Source organism: Rhipicephalus microplus, chromosome 2 (genome assembly GCF_043290135.1).
Source record: "Rhipicephalus microplus isolate Deutch F79 chromosome 2, USDA_Rmic, whole genome shotgun sequence".
Classification (NCBI taxonomy): Eukaryota; Metazoa; Arthropoda; class Arachnida; order Ixodida; family Ixodidae; genus Rhipicephalus; species Rhipicephalus microplus.
This window is the reverse complement of record NC_134701.1, coordinates 156,114,315-156,129,243: the sequence shown is the minus strand read 5'-3', so window position 1 is coordinate 156,129,243 and position 14,929 is coordinate 156,114,315. Positions and strand designations below refer to the sequence as shown.

The window sequence follows — 14,929 nt, the reverse complement described above, 5'->3', positions numbered from 1 at the left end:
ATTAAGGCCCACGTTCCCCAAGGATCATTAGCTTCGATTCGTTACATATGCCAAGCCGAGTGATGAAAGCTAGTGACTGTGGCATTCAGGCTTCGTGAGTAAGCAACAAAGGAAAGAAAATTATAAGAAAAGAACGAAACTTCATTCTAGTAGAAGGGGTTAAGGGGAATTCAAAAGCTAACTTGGTGGTGCCTCAAATCCAAGGCTCCACTGGCTTTCGTCGCCTGTCGGACGTGGTGCAGGAGCACGAATTGCGTCTCAGGATCCCGGCTGACGAGGTGTGCCTCCTACTGCTTCGTTTTAAAGTCTGTATGCTACTGTTCACAGATATATCTAAACGTGCTGGTTTTATTTCAAACCCCTATGAATTGTGAAATTCCTTTGGTCTGCAGCCACACCACAGACACATCTCGGCACAGTGTTGCATGCACTTTGTATCTCTAATGATTCCATAAAATTCATGCTATGAAAAAAAAAAACTGACCGATCAATGAAACGATGTCGAAAAAAATGCTGAAATTGTGGGCGAATCTTGCATTAATACGTTACAAAACTAAGTGAGCAAAAACTTTCGTTCTATTACAGGTTTGTTAAGATCAATTGTTTGCCCTGACATACAACAAGCATATGTAAAATATATTCGATATGCAAGCAATGATTCACGTCATGCACCATTCATCTAAGCCGTAACGCATTCGCAGGCATTTGCTTTTATGACGTCAGCCGAGGGTTTAGATAATGTTGTTAAAACAACGAGCTTGTGTTATGTCTTTAGTAGAAAATACGCGCTATATATTTCATAATATTTTTATTCTGACATGCTGCAACTCTATTCAGCTGTGAGCATTAACATCACAAGTCCACAGCGCGCAAGCGCACGGACGCGTATAAGACCTATCAGTGCCTGAACAGACGTTTCAACAAAAGCCTTTGAGACGTTCAAATATATAGGGGCTGTAGATGTGCTTTTTTAGGGCGAGGATCCTTAGGGTGCGGGTCGTTCCCTCCTCTGCACTGGTATGTTGTAGTAGCCACTTTAGTTAGCTTTAAGAATTGTTCGCTTGGTGGCGTTGAAGGTATATGTCCTTAGAATTATTATCACTGGAGGGCGCTAGTGGTTTTCGTATAGTTAACGACTAAACAAGATAGATGACGTTGTTATTATAAGAAATTCACAGCGTATCCTTAGAGTGAATGATGATGAGTGGGGCGAAGCGTCCGTCCCCCTGTACGTCCGTACTATGTGGGCTTTAGTGCGATTGGAGTGGGTAGACAGACAGATGGACAGACAGATATACAGATGGACAGACAGACATACAGATGGACGAATCGATGGAGACGGACGGACACTCCGGCCCAGTCATCATAATTCACTCCGTGAATATGCTATGCATTTTCTGTTTTTTTTTTGCAATGGTTATATATTGAGATGCTGAATCTTTTAGGATGTGAATGCGTTGCTTAAACTATAAGGGACACTGTGTTTGACGTTGAGCTAGTAGGTTAGGGAGCTACATGACTCAGTCATGGTATATATTGTGAGAGCGGTCGCTTAGAATAACAGAACACAGTTAATTGGTAAGTATTCATCCTAAAAGACAGAAAGAAGTCAAGACTCTACAAACGCTGACTATCAACTGTAGGGGCGCGGAATGGCGGGAAAGAAATAAGGCAGGAAAGCTTATCTGCACGGGCTTGGGAAAAAGGCGGAACTATAAAGTTGGTTTATCTGCACTGGTCCATGCAGAAGGCGAACATATCAAACTGCGTCTATAGCATTGATAGGCTCTCCTTTCGCATGGTCATGTACAGATAAGTTTTCGTTCCGCCTTTGTTTTTGCCGTAGTGGTCCCTTAAAGTTGACAGTTGAGGCTTATGCTTGTCTGACTTCATTCTTGCGTCCGTGTCTGTGCACCTTGTCCGTGAGGATAAACTGGTTGTGCTGTAAGTTCAGCTATTGATGTGTTCACCCTCGTTTCTTACAGGAGTGGAGACGTGTCGAAAGTGTAAAAGCCTCATATACTGCGTAGTAAATTGGCTGCCAGGAGCTGTCTGAATTGAGCTGGACGTATTGAAATTAAAGCGTTTGACGTCGCTAGTCCAAATAAAATTGTTACACGCCTCTACGGCCAGTTGTGTTTATTCAAGCGTGCATTCAGAGCTTTTGTTATTGAGACATTTTTATCACATGCCGACCGCCTTCGCTATTGGAGTGTATATTAGCGCAATGTGCAAGCGTGAGCTACACTGCATCTATTGGTAACAGATCCTTAGCGTCACAACCATGGGCTCCGGATTTTTCGTTCATTAGAAAATGGGCTTAAGGCAACCAATTTCTCTTCTTAAAAGTGCAGTCAGGATTTACGGAAGTAATTTTCTTTTTCAGGAAACCTCCAAAGTCTACAAAGAAAGCAAGCATGGAGATTGTGATCACGAAGCTTCAGTACATCTCGTACCTCGGCTTCCTCTGTGGAGTGGTGGGTATAATGACGAGCTACGTCATAGCTGTCAGCAATGGCGACGTCCAACCGTGGCTGCCGTACATCAGGTGAGTGCTTACATCTCTCTTCTTTTTCTTCTTCTTCTTCTTCTCTCTTTCTCCCTACTTGTATGCGTTTGACATATAAAAAGGACAATCATAAAAAAAGTTAAATGAAAACCACCCATCGTATAGCACGAGTCCACAGGGAAGTCCACATGTATTTCTCAGAGAGGGAAGTTTATTTGTTATAAACGAACAATTTGTATGACTTGTTTGGCTGCCGCATGCATTTCATTGTTGTTTCGTGGCTCAAAAAACTGGTTGTGTATGACTTGTTTGGCTGCCGCACGCATTTCATTGTTGTTTCGTGCCTCAAAAAGCTGGTTGTCCATTATACCTTACAGAACCCTCCCATCATTTTACGGAACTCCACAGAACTCCCTTGCAATTTGTAGTATTAGGGGTATCATAGGAACGCGCTAAGGTGAAATTGGGCCCTAACGTGCTCACACGCTGGCGCCTTCGGGCCTAAGGGGCTGGGTAAGATGCTGTGGCCTCTATTTCGTACTCTCTCTCTCAGAAATGACGTGATCACGTCGGGGAACAAGAATCTGCAGACGTGCGACGAACGCTCGTCCTGGCGTATGGCGTGCTGAAAGAAGAGTTCGGGACAAGTAGCAGGAACAGAAACTATACAGTGATGTCACAGTGCCTAAAAGATACTTTTAGGCACTACTTTACACATGCAAGTACGCGTTAACGTTGGGAAAGGGGCTCGTGGTGAACGGAACTTTAAGTCAACCCACGTGCTGGTTCGCACGTCGCTCGTGGTGCAGATGTAGTAAGTTTTTCTCGAGCCCCCCAGAATCATTTGGCGACCATCATAAACATGTCATACTTATGGCACGTAAAACTCCAGAAATTGTGATGTAAGACATCACACGCTTGCTTACGTTTACATCACTTTGCTATATTCTGATCAAATGGCGCAAAGATAAGTCGTCACAATGATGAAAGGTGCTTGAGGAGTTTGCACAGTCTAAAGTTCATGTCTAAAGTTCACGTCGCGAGTGCTATTCGCGACAGGTTAACGCACTACCGTGATTCGCAAAGACTGATCCAAGCCAGTTGTGATATTGATTTTCCTACACGTAATTATTATCGGTCAGTGGCTTACAAGTTCACCGCTGAAGAGTTACGGGAATTACGCCTCTCATACCAGGATAAATAGTAATTGCTAATACGCCTATAGTAGTGTGTCACCTGATTGAACATGAACGAAATTGGAATGCGTGAAGTTTGAGGATGCCTGCTCGTACTTCTATGGCGGCCAGGTGCTTATAGAAATTTGTTCTTTCGTGGAAAGTGGATATCGAGTAAACATGAGTACAAATTAAAACTAAGATAATTCGTTTGAATTAACCTTTTTAGCAATGTATCGCTCACGTGAATGAAGATGAATACGAAGATACAAAAAAGCACAGAACATGCGCTGACTCGCGAATGAACGTTTATTAGGAAACAAAAAAAAAGCAGTCATATAGGAGAAGAAAGCAGAACAACAGGAAAAAGTAAAAAATAAAGAAAGGAATAAAGGGATGACGAATCGATGCTAACACGTAATCGCAATTTGAAAACGTAGCTTATAGAGATAGCAATTCGGCATCCTTGGGCGCAATAGAGTGCAGGGTGACACATACGCTACATTTAATTTCTTTCACTTTATTTAGCCTCGATCGCCCTTGGCTCTGCAGATGTATTTGGCCACGATTTCCTATGGCGATGGCCCCGTCGATAACTTTCCTAGCTAGCTGTTTTAGTGTGGCCTAGAAGAATATTATGGTCAGTTACGATCGAGTGCTGTTCGTGTGTGTGCGTGTGTTTGTGTTTGTTTGCGTATGCGTGTGCGTATGTGTGTGTATGTGTGAGTGTGTATGTGTGTATGTGTGTGTATGTATGTGTGTATGTGTTTGTATGTGTGTGTATGTGTTTGTGTGTATGTGTGTATGCATGTGTGTATATGTGTGTATATGTGTATGTATGTATGTGCGCGTGTTTGTGTGTGCGTGCGTGTGTTTGTGTGTGCGTGCGTGTGTTTGTACGTGTGTTTGTGTGTGCGTGCGTGTGTTTGTGTGTGTGTGTGTGTGTGTGTGTGTGTGCGCGTGTGCACTCACGAATATTTATCATTTTTCACGTGAGCACTGGACCGACTAAAAGATGAACGCGGTAACCCGTTCGTTGTTTTAGTGACTAATTAAGTGCGCCCTTCAAAAGAAAAAAGATCGAAAAGCCCGCGTAGGAATGGGGTCTCCAAATAGGAACCTTCACTCGTGGCTTCACCATCACAGCCGAAATCTCTAATGAGCGGGCTTGTTATCAATGTGATCGAATCGAGAAATTTGTAGGTGTCACCCCCCTACAGGTGATTGAAAAGAAACTCGTATTTTTTGCATGCCAAGTAAGCGCTTTGTGCAGGTCAGCTGTCACATTTACATATCTCACGACCAGATTCTCTAGTGAACGAGGTTGAAACTGGTGCCATGTGTTTATTGTCTGCATTTTTGGCCGCATCCAATAATAATAATGTACTTGGTGCCAAAGCATCACAGACTTTGTGCCACCTCCATGTTCGCTGTTTACGTCTTCGATACAGTAAACGTGAAAAAAGGTATGCTGTCTGCGAGAAATACAGTCGTAAGTGACCATATGTCCAGTGTGCGCATCTTTTCTTTGGCGACGTTTTTGCATATAGGTCTATTTTTATTATTTGAAGCCCACCAACTAGCCCAACAACAAGTATTCTGATAATAAATAAATTGCGAAAACGGGAATGCGCTTCGAAAACGCAGACGAAGTATAATAAAGTACGTACACTTCATTCAAGTTTCGTTAATTTATTTATATTTAATTTTTTAATACACAAGACAACAGCAACATACACAATCTTATGTTATTTGAAGTCGCATTTCCATCTTAGTATAATAAAAGATATTTTATTTCATGCACCTTTTTACGATATTGAGCGTATATTTCCTAGACTTTTAGTATCACTCACTTTAATATCAAACGTTTTAAAAACGTATCCCGTTCCTATAGGAAGTGCGCAAACCACCATGGATTGGCGAGAATTCTCAGGAAGTGTGAGAATGTGAGAAACGCACCTCCTTGGAAAATATTCAACAAAACCCGAAGCGTGGGAGCGCGTCTTTCTAAAACGCGCGCTTCTGGGAACTGCTGGCTGGTGGACAAACAGATGCGGATACGAAGTGGGTGGCCTTGAAGTGGCGCGATGCAAATGGTAGACGGGTCGACCGCTATCAGCTGCGTGAGTGCCAATTCAGGCACATACTTTTGCGGGGAAGCATGATAAACACGTATACATAACTGCGAATTTTCTCAGACAAGCAACTGCCTGTTTACGCATCTGAACCCATCTGCCGTAGGAACAGGAACGTAAAAATAGGTGTCCTTGCGTACGTGGCCGCGTCACGAACCTTGAGCTCCCAAGCTTTAGTATTTATTCAACAGCACGTCACAATACTTTATTCAGCGTGTATGCCACAATCTGCAAGCTACAAGCGACTGTTCATGGAACAGTTTAGAACAACGATAACAAAAGCGCATTAACGCATACATTTACACAGACGTACAATAGACAAAGTAAATGTTAACGAAGCAGGCAAGTTGCTTATTGCGCTTTCCATGGTCTCGCCACACAAGACACAACTGCATTGGTCGGCAAAAAAAAAAAAAGAGCTTAATGCAACTCATTCAAGATATACATTGTGCGCTCGCACGGACTCAAACTGATAATTCAGTCGGAGTTTCAGTGGGTGTGAGTGAGTCGACTCATGACTGGTTTCGCAACCTATCCAAGTGGTAATGTATAGTTTGCTATTTTCGAACACAAATAAAACAAGTTGACAGTTAGCGCCTTGACCTGTGTCGTCCTGTGCCTTCAGTTGTCTCGTTGTTCACACCGTGTCACGAAGACTTCAGTTCGGCATGCGCGGGAGGGGGAGATGGAGGCGTAGCCGTTTTGTGCCTTCCGTAAACGCGGCTGTTTTTCCGCTTAATAAACTGTACTTTCTGTTAAACCACCAAATGAAGCCGGTGTGCTCATTGTGCAGTCAGCGTCAGTGTGCCGATTCCGGAGACAGTACGTCATCTTTATTCATTCGCTGTTACAGGAGACGCATTTTCGAGTGGTATCGTCTCACAACGCGGATAACAGCTGCGCTAAACAGCGCCTGAAAAGGACCGACTCGTACTTAGGCTTACCAAAATTTTTCCTCGAACAGACTCGCCCAGACTCACGACATGATCACCTCCGGAGTGAGTCCGAGTGAGACGCCTCATGGGTCAGTTCATGCACAGAAGTCAAACATCAAGGTCACCTCGAGTTTTTTTTTTTTTTATTACTGCAACCGAACCGGGCTCAGATAAACATGTCCTCCCTGCCTGTCACTTATAGTTCTCTTCTTTGGCTCACCTCTTTTTGGGCCTACAAAGCCTTATGTGGTGAGCGTTTTTGCGACATTCATGGCTGCAGATGTAAGTAATCAGCCTGCAACCTTCGACACTCTTCGGACGAAATGCTGATTCGTAGTTTTCTCGCTTTATCTGTTAACGAGAGCATCGTATAGAACGTGAAGAAAATAAATAAATCTCTAACCTATGTGGTGAAAAAAATGTTGAACGATTTAGAGTACCCGGTACTCTACTATGGGATAGTTAAAGGCCGTCTCATGGGCGTCACACTTTTTGAAACCCATACAGCTTGGCTGTTATCTCAGTTCAACCAGGACGTTGTGGAAGTAGAGGTAACCGGAAGTCAACCTTTTAGATAAGATCGCAAACTTCTCGCCGCCAGTCAAGTGCAAGGCGGTGTCGCAGTTAACCCTATCGCGTGTTTATCTCTTTTCGTTATCTGGCTATTGTACGAAGTTCTGCGAAAACTCATACAGAATCCTATTTACAAAGGAAGGTGTAGACTTGTAAAACGATCGACTTAGGCTCGGCAAAGAACACCAAAGTTCTGTGATTACTCAGAGCAGCAAGCATTCTACTTCCTACCGTTGCAGTTGTTACAAGGTGCTCTGGCTGAGTGCAGAGTACAGGAAGATTTCCGCTGAGGTAGTTTTCGGCCTTGTCCTGATTAAGTCGCGTGCAGCTGCACCACTTTTATCGCTGGTTTGTACTCTGGACTGTTGGCATTATTGCGCAAGTGCAAACAACTCGTTATATAAACACCTGACACCCTTCAACATATGTCTGTGCGTGCAACATTTGTGCATGCATTAATTTAGCGTTATCTAATGACATGTCGCTCAATAAAAACTTGCAACATGGTCACCTTCCGTCCGCATGCTTCGTATAACGTTGATTCCCAGATACGTGGGATCTGCCGAATTTTTTTCAAATTTTGTAAGCTAAGTTTCGTTAATAAATTATTACCTGCGTTTCCAAGTGCCTTATTTTGCAAAGAACGTGCGATGAAGTCCACACCAGTTGCAAAGCTTTATTGCATGAAATCTGCCACTGCTAGTGTTTCACGCTTGGCTAATCATTTTCATTATGCTGTGAGCGACCGCTATCTCACGAGGACGCAGAAGGAAAACAGGTGCATATATTCTTTTGTTTTTGTCGTTAACGGGGTGACATTGCGTACCATCGCATTATGCAGAACGTATTACGTCGACTAAGTTGCTCAGGTGATGACTCGGTGTATGTAGTAGGCGTCAGCCTGCGTTGTTGCCGCGTAGCACGAGCCACTGACTCACATTCACGCTACATCGTCACCTCAAACCACCAGCGTTATTCATTACCCGCACGTGACCCAAGGGTTCTTCCATAGAAACAAGGACATCGTTTGGAAAACAACCGAGCCAGACGCTGCGGTGGAGGGCGATAGTTCAAACTCCAAGAAGTGGCGAAGCTGCAGCTGTGGAAGGAAGGTCATGAGCCTGACTTAACGAAATCAGAATTATACGGCGGGAAACGAACGAAAGTGTATGCGGATTTTCTGGGAGTCACCGAAACTACGTGGCCCGCACGGCAAGCTTCCGTGTAATTCCGCGGTCGGTGGCATCGCTGACGTCGCCGAGCATGCGTTATCTGCCCTGAGGTGCATCGATCCATCTTCCTCCTCTCTTGCTCGCGGAAGACATGTTTTAAACATGGGGACGTAAGTAAGCACTATGGTATCGCGTACCTTTGCTTCCGCGCGTGAGCCTTGGAACGTAGACACTTACGCACAGGCGTACGCAGAGGAAAGAGCGACAGGTGGAAAGTTCTTATTCTCTCAAAATGAGCCAAATTCATCTGAACAGAATTGGTTCAAACAGCAAAAATTTGTTATGAAAACTAAACGCAACGCTCTCGAACCTATTGCACGATATATTTTACATGTCAGCTAGGAGAAACATACGGTCAGTAGCAAGCAAAAATATACAGTTGACTTCAGCAATATTAGCATGGAAACCACAAATTTGGCGTATATTGAAATAACAAATTGAATTTGATGCTGTGTTGGTGTGAAAATATTATTGAAATAGACACTCAGGAGTAACATGATGAAGTTTTGGCAGAAAACCAAGCAAACAGAAACAGTGCTTCAATTAAGCGTCTTCAACTATACATGAATATCAGTCCGTCTTCTTCGTAGCACAAGAAACTGGCCTGAAAATCTTCTATACGATAATTTTCATTGGCGCGCGTGAGGACATTGACCAAATAATGGAACTCTTCATTGTCCTAGGACATCCTCTGCAAAGGCCAGGGATACACCGCTACCCCATATCACGCACTCACCACCACAAGCATCAACAAGTGCCAACAACAAGCATCCTCAGAAAGACGCAAGAAACATTGACCCTGACGCGTGGCCAGCGCTGCCACCAGTGACACCGCCAGTAGAACGGCAGCATCACCCACTGAAAGCTACTTCAGAGCGAGTAAGTCATGACAGTCAAGATAACGAAATAATAGACGTGATTAAGACCCTCATGAAGACAATTCGAGTACTCCTGAATAATATTCAGACTCCGGCTGCCCACAGCGCTCTTCAAATACTGGACGCTTTGAATCCGGTGCTATCAAATCTACAGAAGCACCATGGCTCTTTCCCTGCAGCCCTTCCGTAAACAAGTGAAAGAAGCATCAATTTTCCAATGGAATGCCCGAGGTCTTAAACCCCGCATTTCGGATTTTCGACCATATGTTTTCAAGAATCAGTTTCCAATTATCGTAATTTGTGAACCACGTCTTCACAATGCTATAAGACTTTCTAAATACGAGGCTTTCAGATCTGCAACCCGTAACGAAACCAGTAAGGTCATTGTTTACATCAGGTGCGAACTCACATATATTGAGCATCCAGTAACACCGGACGACAGCAACCAATACGTGTGCCTGACAGTTAAGCGCGAGAACGTGAACTTCACGCTAGTGGCAGTATATATTTCGCCTTCAGGCCGCTTCGACCCAGCAAGATTAAGCGCCATTATATCAGCGACACCTGGGCCATGGATTATTACCGGTGATTTTAACGCTCATCACCCTCTGTGGGGAAGCCAGAAGATGGACCGTCGGGGAATAAATGTGTCCTCCTTTGCATCTGACCACCAACTATATTGTTTAAATGACGGCACCCCCACGTTTTTACGGGGTCTGACATATAGTAGCTGTCTCTACCTAACTTTTGTGTCAAGTAGCCTAAGTACCAAGGTGCAGTGGTTTGCGGACAATGAAACGCATGGCAGTGACCACATCCCCACCTATATAAAGATGAAGGGGCTAAGCAAGTTGCAAATCACGCCCGCTTCACGGGTAGACTGGTCAAAGTAGAGATCATCCACAGAGAAGCAGTGCGAGAGAAACCAAGAAGGTTCTCTTGAGAGCCTAGAAGGTATAATGAAGGCCGCTATTCAAGAGGCAACGTTTAATTGTGGACCTTTGCCAGATTTTTGCAAATATGAGGTGGAGTTGGAGCGACTTCGTGCAATCCGTCGTCGCGCCGAACGACGTTATAGGCGCACGAAATCCATCTACGACTTGAGGGAAGCGAGACGTCTACAAAAGAAGATTCAACGTCGAATCAATGCACTACAGTCGCAACGATGGAAGTCACTATGCGAGTCGCTCGATCCCCACAAACCTCTTTCGCAAATATGGAGAATAATACGCGGCCTACGAGCATTGCCACAACAGAATTGTCCGTTCAAAAGCCTTGCTCTCCACCAAGGCCGGCGTGAAATCGATGTAGCGGAAGATTTCTGCGCCAGGGTTGCAAAAAAGGGGTCCGGGATCAAGATGAGTAACCTACGAAACGCGCCGGTGTCCAGAGACACTCGGATGGACAATATGTTTTCTCTAGAGGAGCTTCAGGCAGCATTGGCAGCATGCAAGCGCTCGTCATCGCCTGGACCCGATGGAGTCACTTACATGGCCCTTGCTAACCTAGGACGAACAGCTCGGCGTGCCCTTCTAGCTGTATACAATGACTCGTGGAGCAACGGTTCGGTTCCTCCTTCGTGGAAGTGCAGCCGTCTTGTTCCCCTGCTCAAACCAGGCAAATCGCCTCTGGACATGGCCTCCTATCGCCCCATCGCGCTTGCCAGCTGTTTTGGAAAGGTGATGGAGAGAATGGTGCTGACTCGCCTGGAGTGGTACTTGGAACATAACAATATATACCCCGAGGCTTTGACCGGCTTTCGACGTGAACGGTCTTCCATAGACAATGTTGTTGATCTTGTCACGTCTGTACAACAACAGAAGAGCCTAAAGAGATTATCAGCGGCACTTTTCTTGGATATTAAGGCTGCATACGACAATGTATTACATGAAACCATCCTGGACGCCTTGGGAAGCATTGGATTGGGAGGCCGCGTTTACCAATGGGTCTACAGCTATTTGAAAGACAGAACCTTCTTCGTTCAGACAGAAGATGGCGCAACAAGGCAACATCATACTTATCGCGGCGTACCTCAAGGTGGGGTCCTAAGCCCCATACTTTTCAACCTTGCGCTCATCGGCCTCATTGACGTCCTGCCACACTCCGTACATCTGTCGATATACGCGGACGACATCTGCATCTGGGCATCAGGGGTCACGCGTCTACACGTACGAGCCAGGCTTCAGACAGCGGCTACACTGACGTCAAACTACCTTCAAGGACGAGGACTGGAGCTGTCATCTGAGAAATGCTCACTAGTTGCGTTTACGCGCAAGACAATGACGCCATACCACATCAGAATTAATGGACACACAATTAGCTATCAAAAGACTCACCGTTTCCTGGGAGTAATAATAGATCGTGATTTGTCTTGGAGCCCTCATATCGCTTACATGAAGAAGAAACTGACCATGATCACCCACGTCCTAAGGTTTCTTGCGAGAAAATCATGGGGTGCATCGGTACGAGCCATGCTTCAACTGTATGCTGCACTTTTTCTTGGCTTCATGCGCTACAGCCTACCTGTGCTTGGCAAGGCCCGCATAACAAACGTTCACGTTCTCCAGTCATTACAAGCTCAAGCACTGAGAATATGCCTCGGGCTGCCGAGATGCGCATCCTCAGCAGCGACTGTAGCAATCGCACATGAACACCCTATCACAACCTACATTCGTGTCGATGCTTTAAGAACGCACATAAGACATGCCACCCGGATTCAATCGCATCACCTTGCCTCCCTTCCACTTTCCAGGCCATGCTCTGCGTTCTGCTCTATTATTGCCCCACATCGCACGGTGATTCCCACGAACTTCACGCACGCAGCAAGACCGTCGTTACCATTGTGGTGTCTACATCCACTGGAAACCCTGATAACCATCCCCGGAATGCAAAAGAAGAAAAATTTGTCAAATTTGACCCTAAAACAAACAACATTACTGTTTCTGCATGAGAAACACAGTGGACGGATTCACATTTACACAGATGGGTCGGTCACTTCAACAAGTTCAACAGGCGCAGTGGTAATTCTGGAGAAATCCATCACGATAAAGTTCAGGACCTCGCATCTGACATCATCCACGGCGGCAGAACTCGCCGCCATTCGTGCCGCTCTGGAGTTCCTAGTTGAAGAACCGCAACAGACATGGTCAATATTCTCCGACTCCAAAGCAGCTCTCCAGGGAATTGCCTCGCCATATCGCCATGGACCAAATGAACAGCTAATTGCTGAAATACGACTGCTCCATCACCGGGCTATAGAGAAACAACATGACATAGCATATCAATGGATACCAGGCCACTGCAGCATTGATGGAAACGACCGTGCAGATGAAGCAGCCCGAACTGCTCATGACGATGCCCCTTGTGTAGCTATACCATTATCAAGAACGGACGCCGCTGCAAGGCTTCGATCACTTGCACGAGAACTGACACTCGCTCAGTGGAATTCACCGGCATTCACCAACGCCCGCCTTCATAATTTGGACCCACACCTACAGCTCCGTCTTCCATCAGGAATAACCAGAGCAGAGGAGACACTTTTGTGCCGTCTGTGGATTGGGGTGGCCTTTACGAATGCTTATTCGTTTCGAATCGGAATGGCCAGAAGCCCGACATGTGACAACTGTGGCTGCGCAGAGACTTTCTCCCATCTTCTCTGCGAGTGTCCCCGCTTCAGCGTGCCAAGAAAAGAACTGTCAAAAGCTTTAGATAGAATAGACAATCGCCAATTGTCGGAAGAAAGGGTATTAGGACACTGGCCGAGACCGTCCTCTGCACGCAAGGCATTGAAAGCGTTGTTGCGCTTTCTGCGGGCAAGTGGTCTTAGAGACAGACTGTAAACAGCGTCGTGGATCGTCTGATGACCTTCTCTCCCTTTTTTTTTTACAACGTCTCTTTTCTCTCATCTTTTATCCCCCTTACCCCCTTCCCCAGTACAGGGTAGCCAGCCGGTCTGAGAACTGGCTAACCTCCCTGTCCTTCCTCATTTATTCCTCCTCCTCCTCCTCCTCCTCTTCATTGTCTGCCCACGAACTGCCGAAATGCTTTACGAGAAGGCTTGTCACATCTCTATTTCATTTCGTTGACATGCTGAGTGCGCAGTGAGCATAGCACGGGTGCTTGTGCAGGAATTTTTTTTTTCCTCTTAAGGACTTGTACGAAATTTGGTACGGACACCTTAAAGTGGGGTTTCGCTCTAATTTTACGGCTTCTACCACATGTATTTCGTTGAATGTAAAAGAACTTGGTTTTTGTGATCTCAAGCGGAAAGCTGTATGTCGATTTTGTGTCACTCGTACAGTAGGCCTTCCAGTCATTCAAGCCTCAATGTTTAGCGAGCTCTAACACAGTGCCATTATTTGGAAAAAAAAAGATCATTTGGTAGCTTTGGGGATCCAGGATTGCTTCGTGTTTCCGCACGTCCTTCTCAATCCACCCGAATCGCATGCTTGCTGGAACAAGTGTTCACGTAATTGTTTTGCTAATGACTTGTCCGAATTTGGTTCATTTCGATCCGCACAACGCACGAATCTGGCTGAATTTCGCTTTAAAACGAAATTTGTCAGCCGACGCAGCTGGTTGTATTTGACTTGCATCACTCCAATAACAGTTTTAAATGAGTTAAAAATATGTACGGGCCAATGAAATTTTATCTGAGCTAGTTTCGGTTTCTGAATGTGGCTCACTTAAAAAAAAAAGAACTCCTCGAGTATTCCCTATACTTTTACTCAGTGTAATGTATACCTAATGGTGAACGTGATAAGTACTGGGCTGCATGTTTAAAGTACAGGGTATGGGAGCTACGGGTACATTCAGACTTTTAACAGTGGTGCGTTAGTCCGTGCAGAACAATCAGAAAATAATAATCAGCATCAACTGCCAGCCGCACTCCTCATTTTCTACCTCACCATCGTCATCGTCTTCATCTTCTACTTCGCTCTTAGTACACTTGCGCCAATTTATATAGCACGGGGTTCTGTAACTCTGATGAGAGGACAACGAATACAGAGGGAGAAAGAGCATGAAAGAAGGAGAAAAAGAAATAAAAAGGAAGGGAAATGAAGATTTGCAAAGAGAGGGATTCTTGGGGAGAATTTCCTCGGTGAGATTAGAGTCCGCGTAATCACAATCCGAAGCTGAACATTGAATATCCAGGCACGCTAGCGAGGCATAACACAGTATTGTATGGAATAGTACAGCAAGTGGGTGGGAAAGGGAAGTGAAGGCGACAAAGAAAAATCTTAAGGTGAAGAGGAACGAGTTGAGAGGGAAACGCGAGTACAGAAAGAGGGGGAAGAAATAAATAGAAAAAGAGCCAAATTTTAAGAAAAGAAACAAAAAAGAGGGAAAGATAGAGGGCGATAGAACGAACACAGACAAAGAAAGACCTACACACATAGAAAGGAAATAAAAAGAGAGAGTGATAGATATACAGAGGAAGGAAGATAGGAAGATACAGAAAGAAACATCTAGAAAGATCGAAGAATCACCAT

At 45.0% G+C, this 14,929-nt stretch overlaps 1 protein-coding gene across 2 annotated transcripts in view; it reads left to right on the top strand.

Annotated features, from left to right (window-relative positions):
* Positions 1 to 14,929, top strand: part of LOC119170660 (DNA damage-regulated autophagy modulator protein 1) — a 55,672-nt gene that overhangs the window by 13,120 nt on the left and 27,623 nt on the right. For both annotated transcript variants that reach the window (XM_037421886.2, XM_037421887.2), the window contains exon 2: positions 2,387 to 2,548. In XM_037421886.2, the coding sequence (XP_037277783.2) occupies positions 2,418 to 2,548 (131 nt within the window). In that variant the 5' untranslated portion in view covers positions 2,387 to 2,417. The remainder of the gene's footprint in view (positions 1 to 2,386; positions 2,549 to 14,929) is intronic.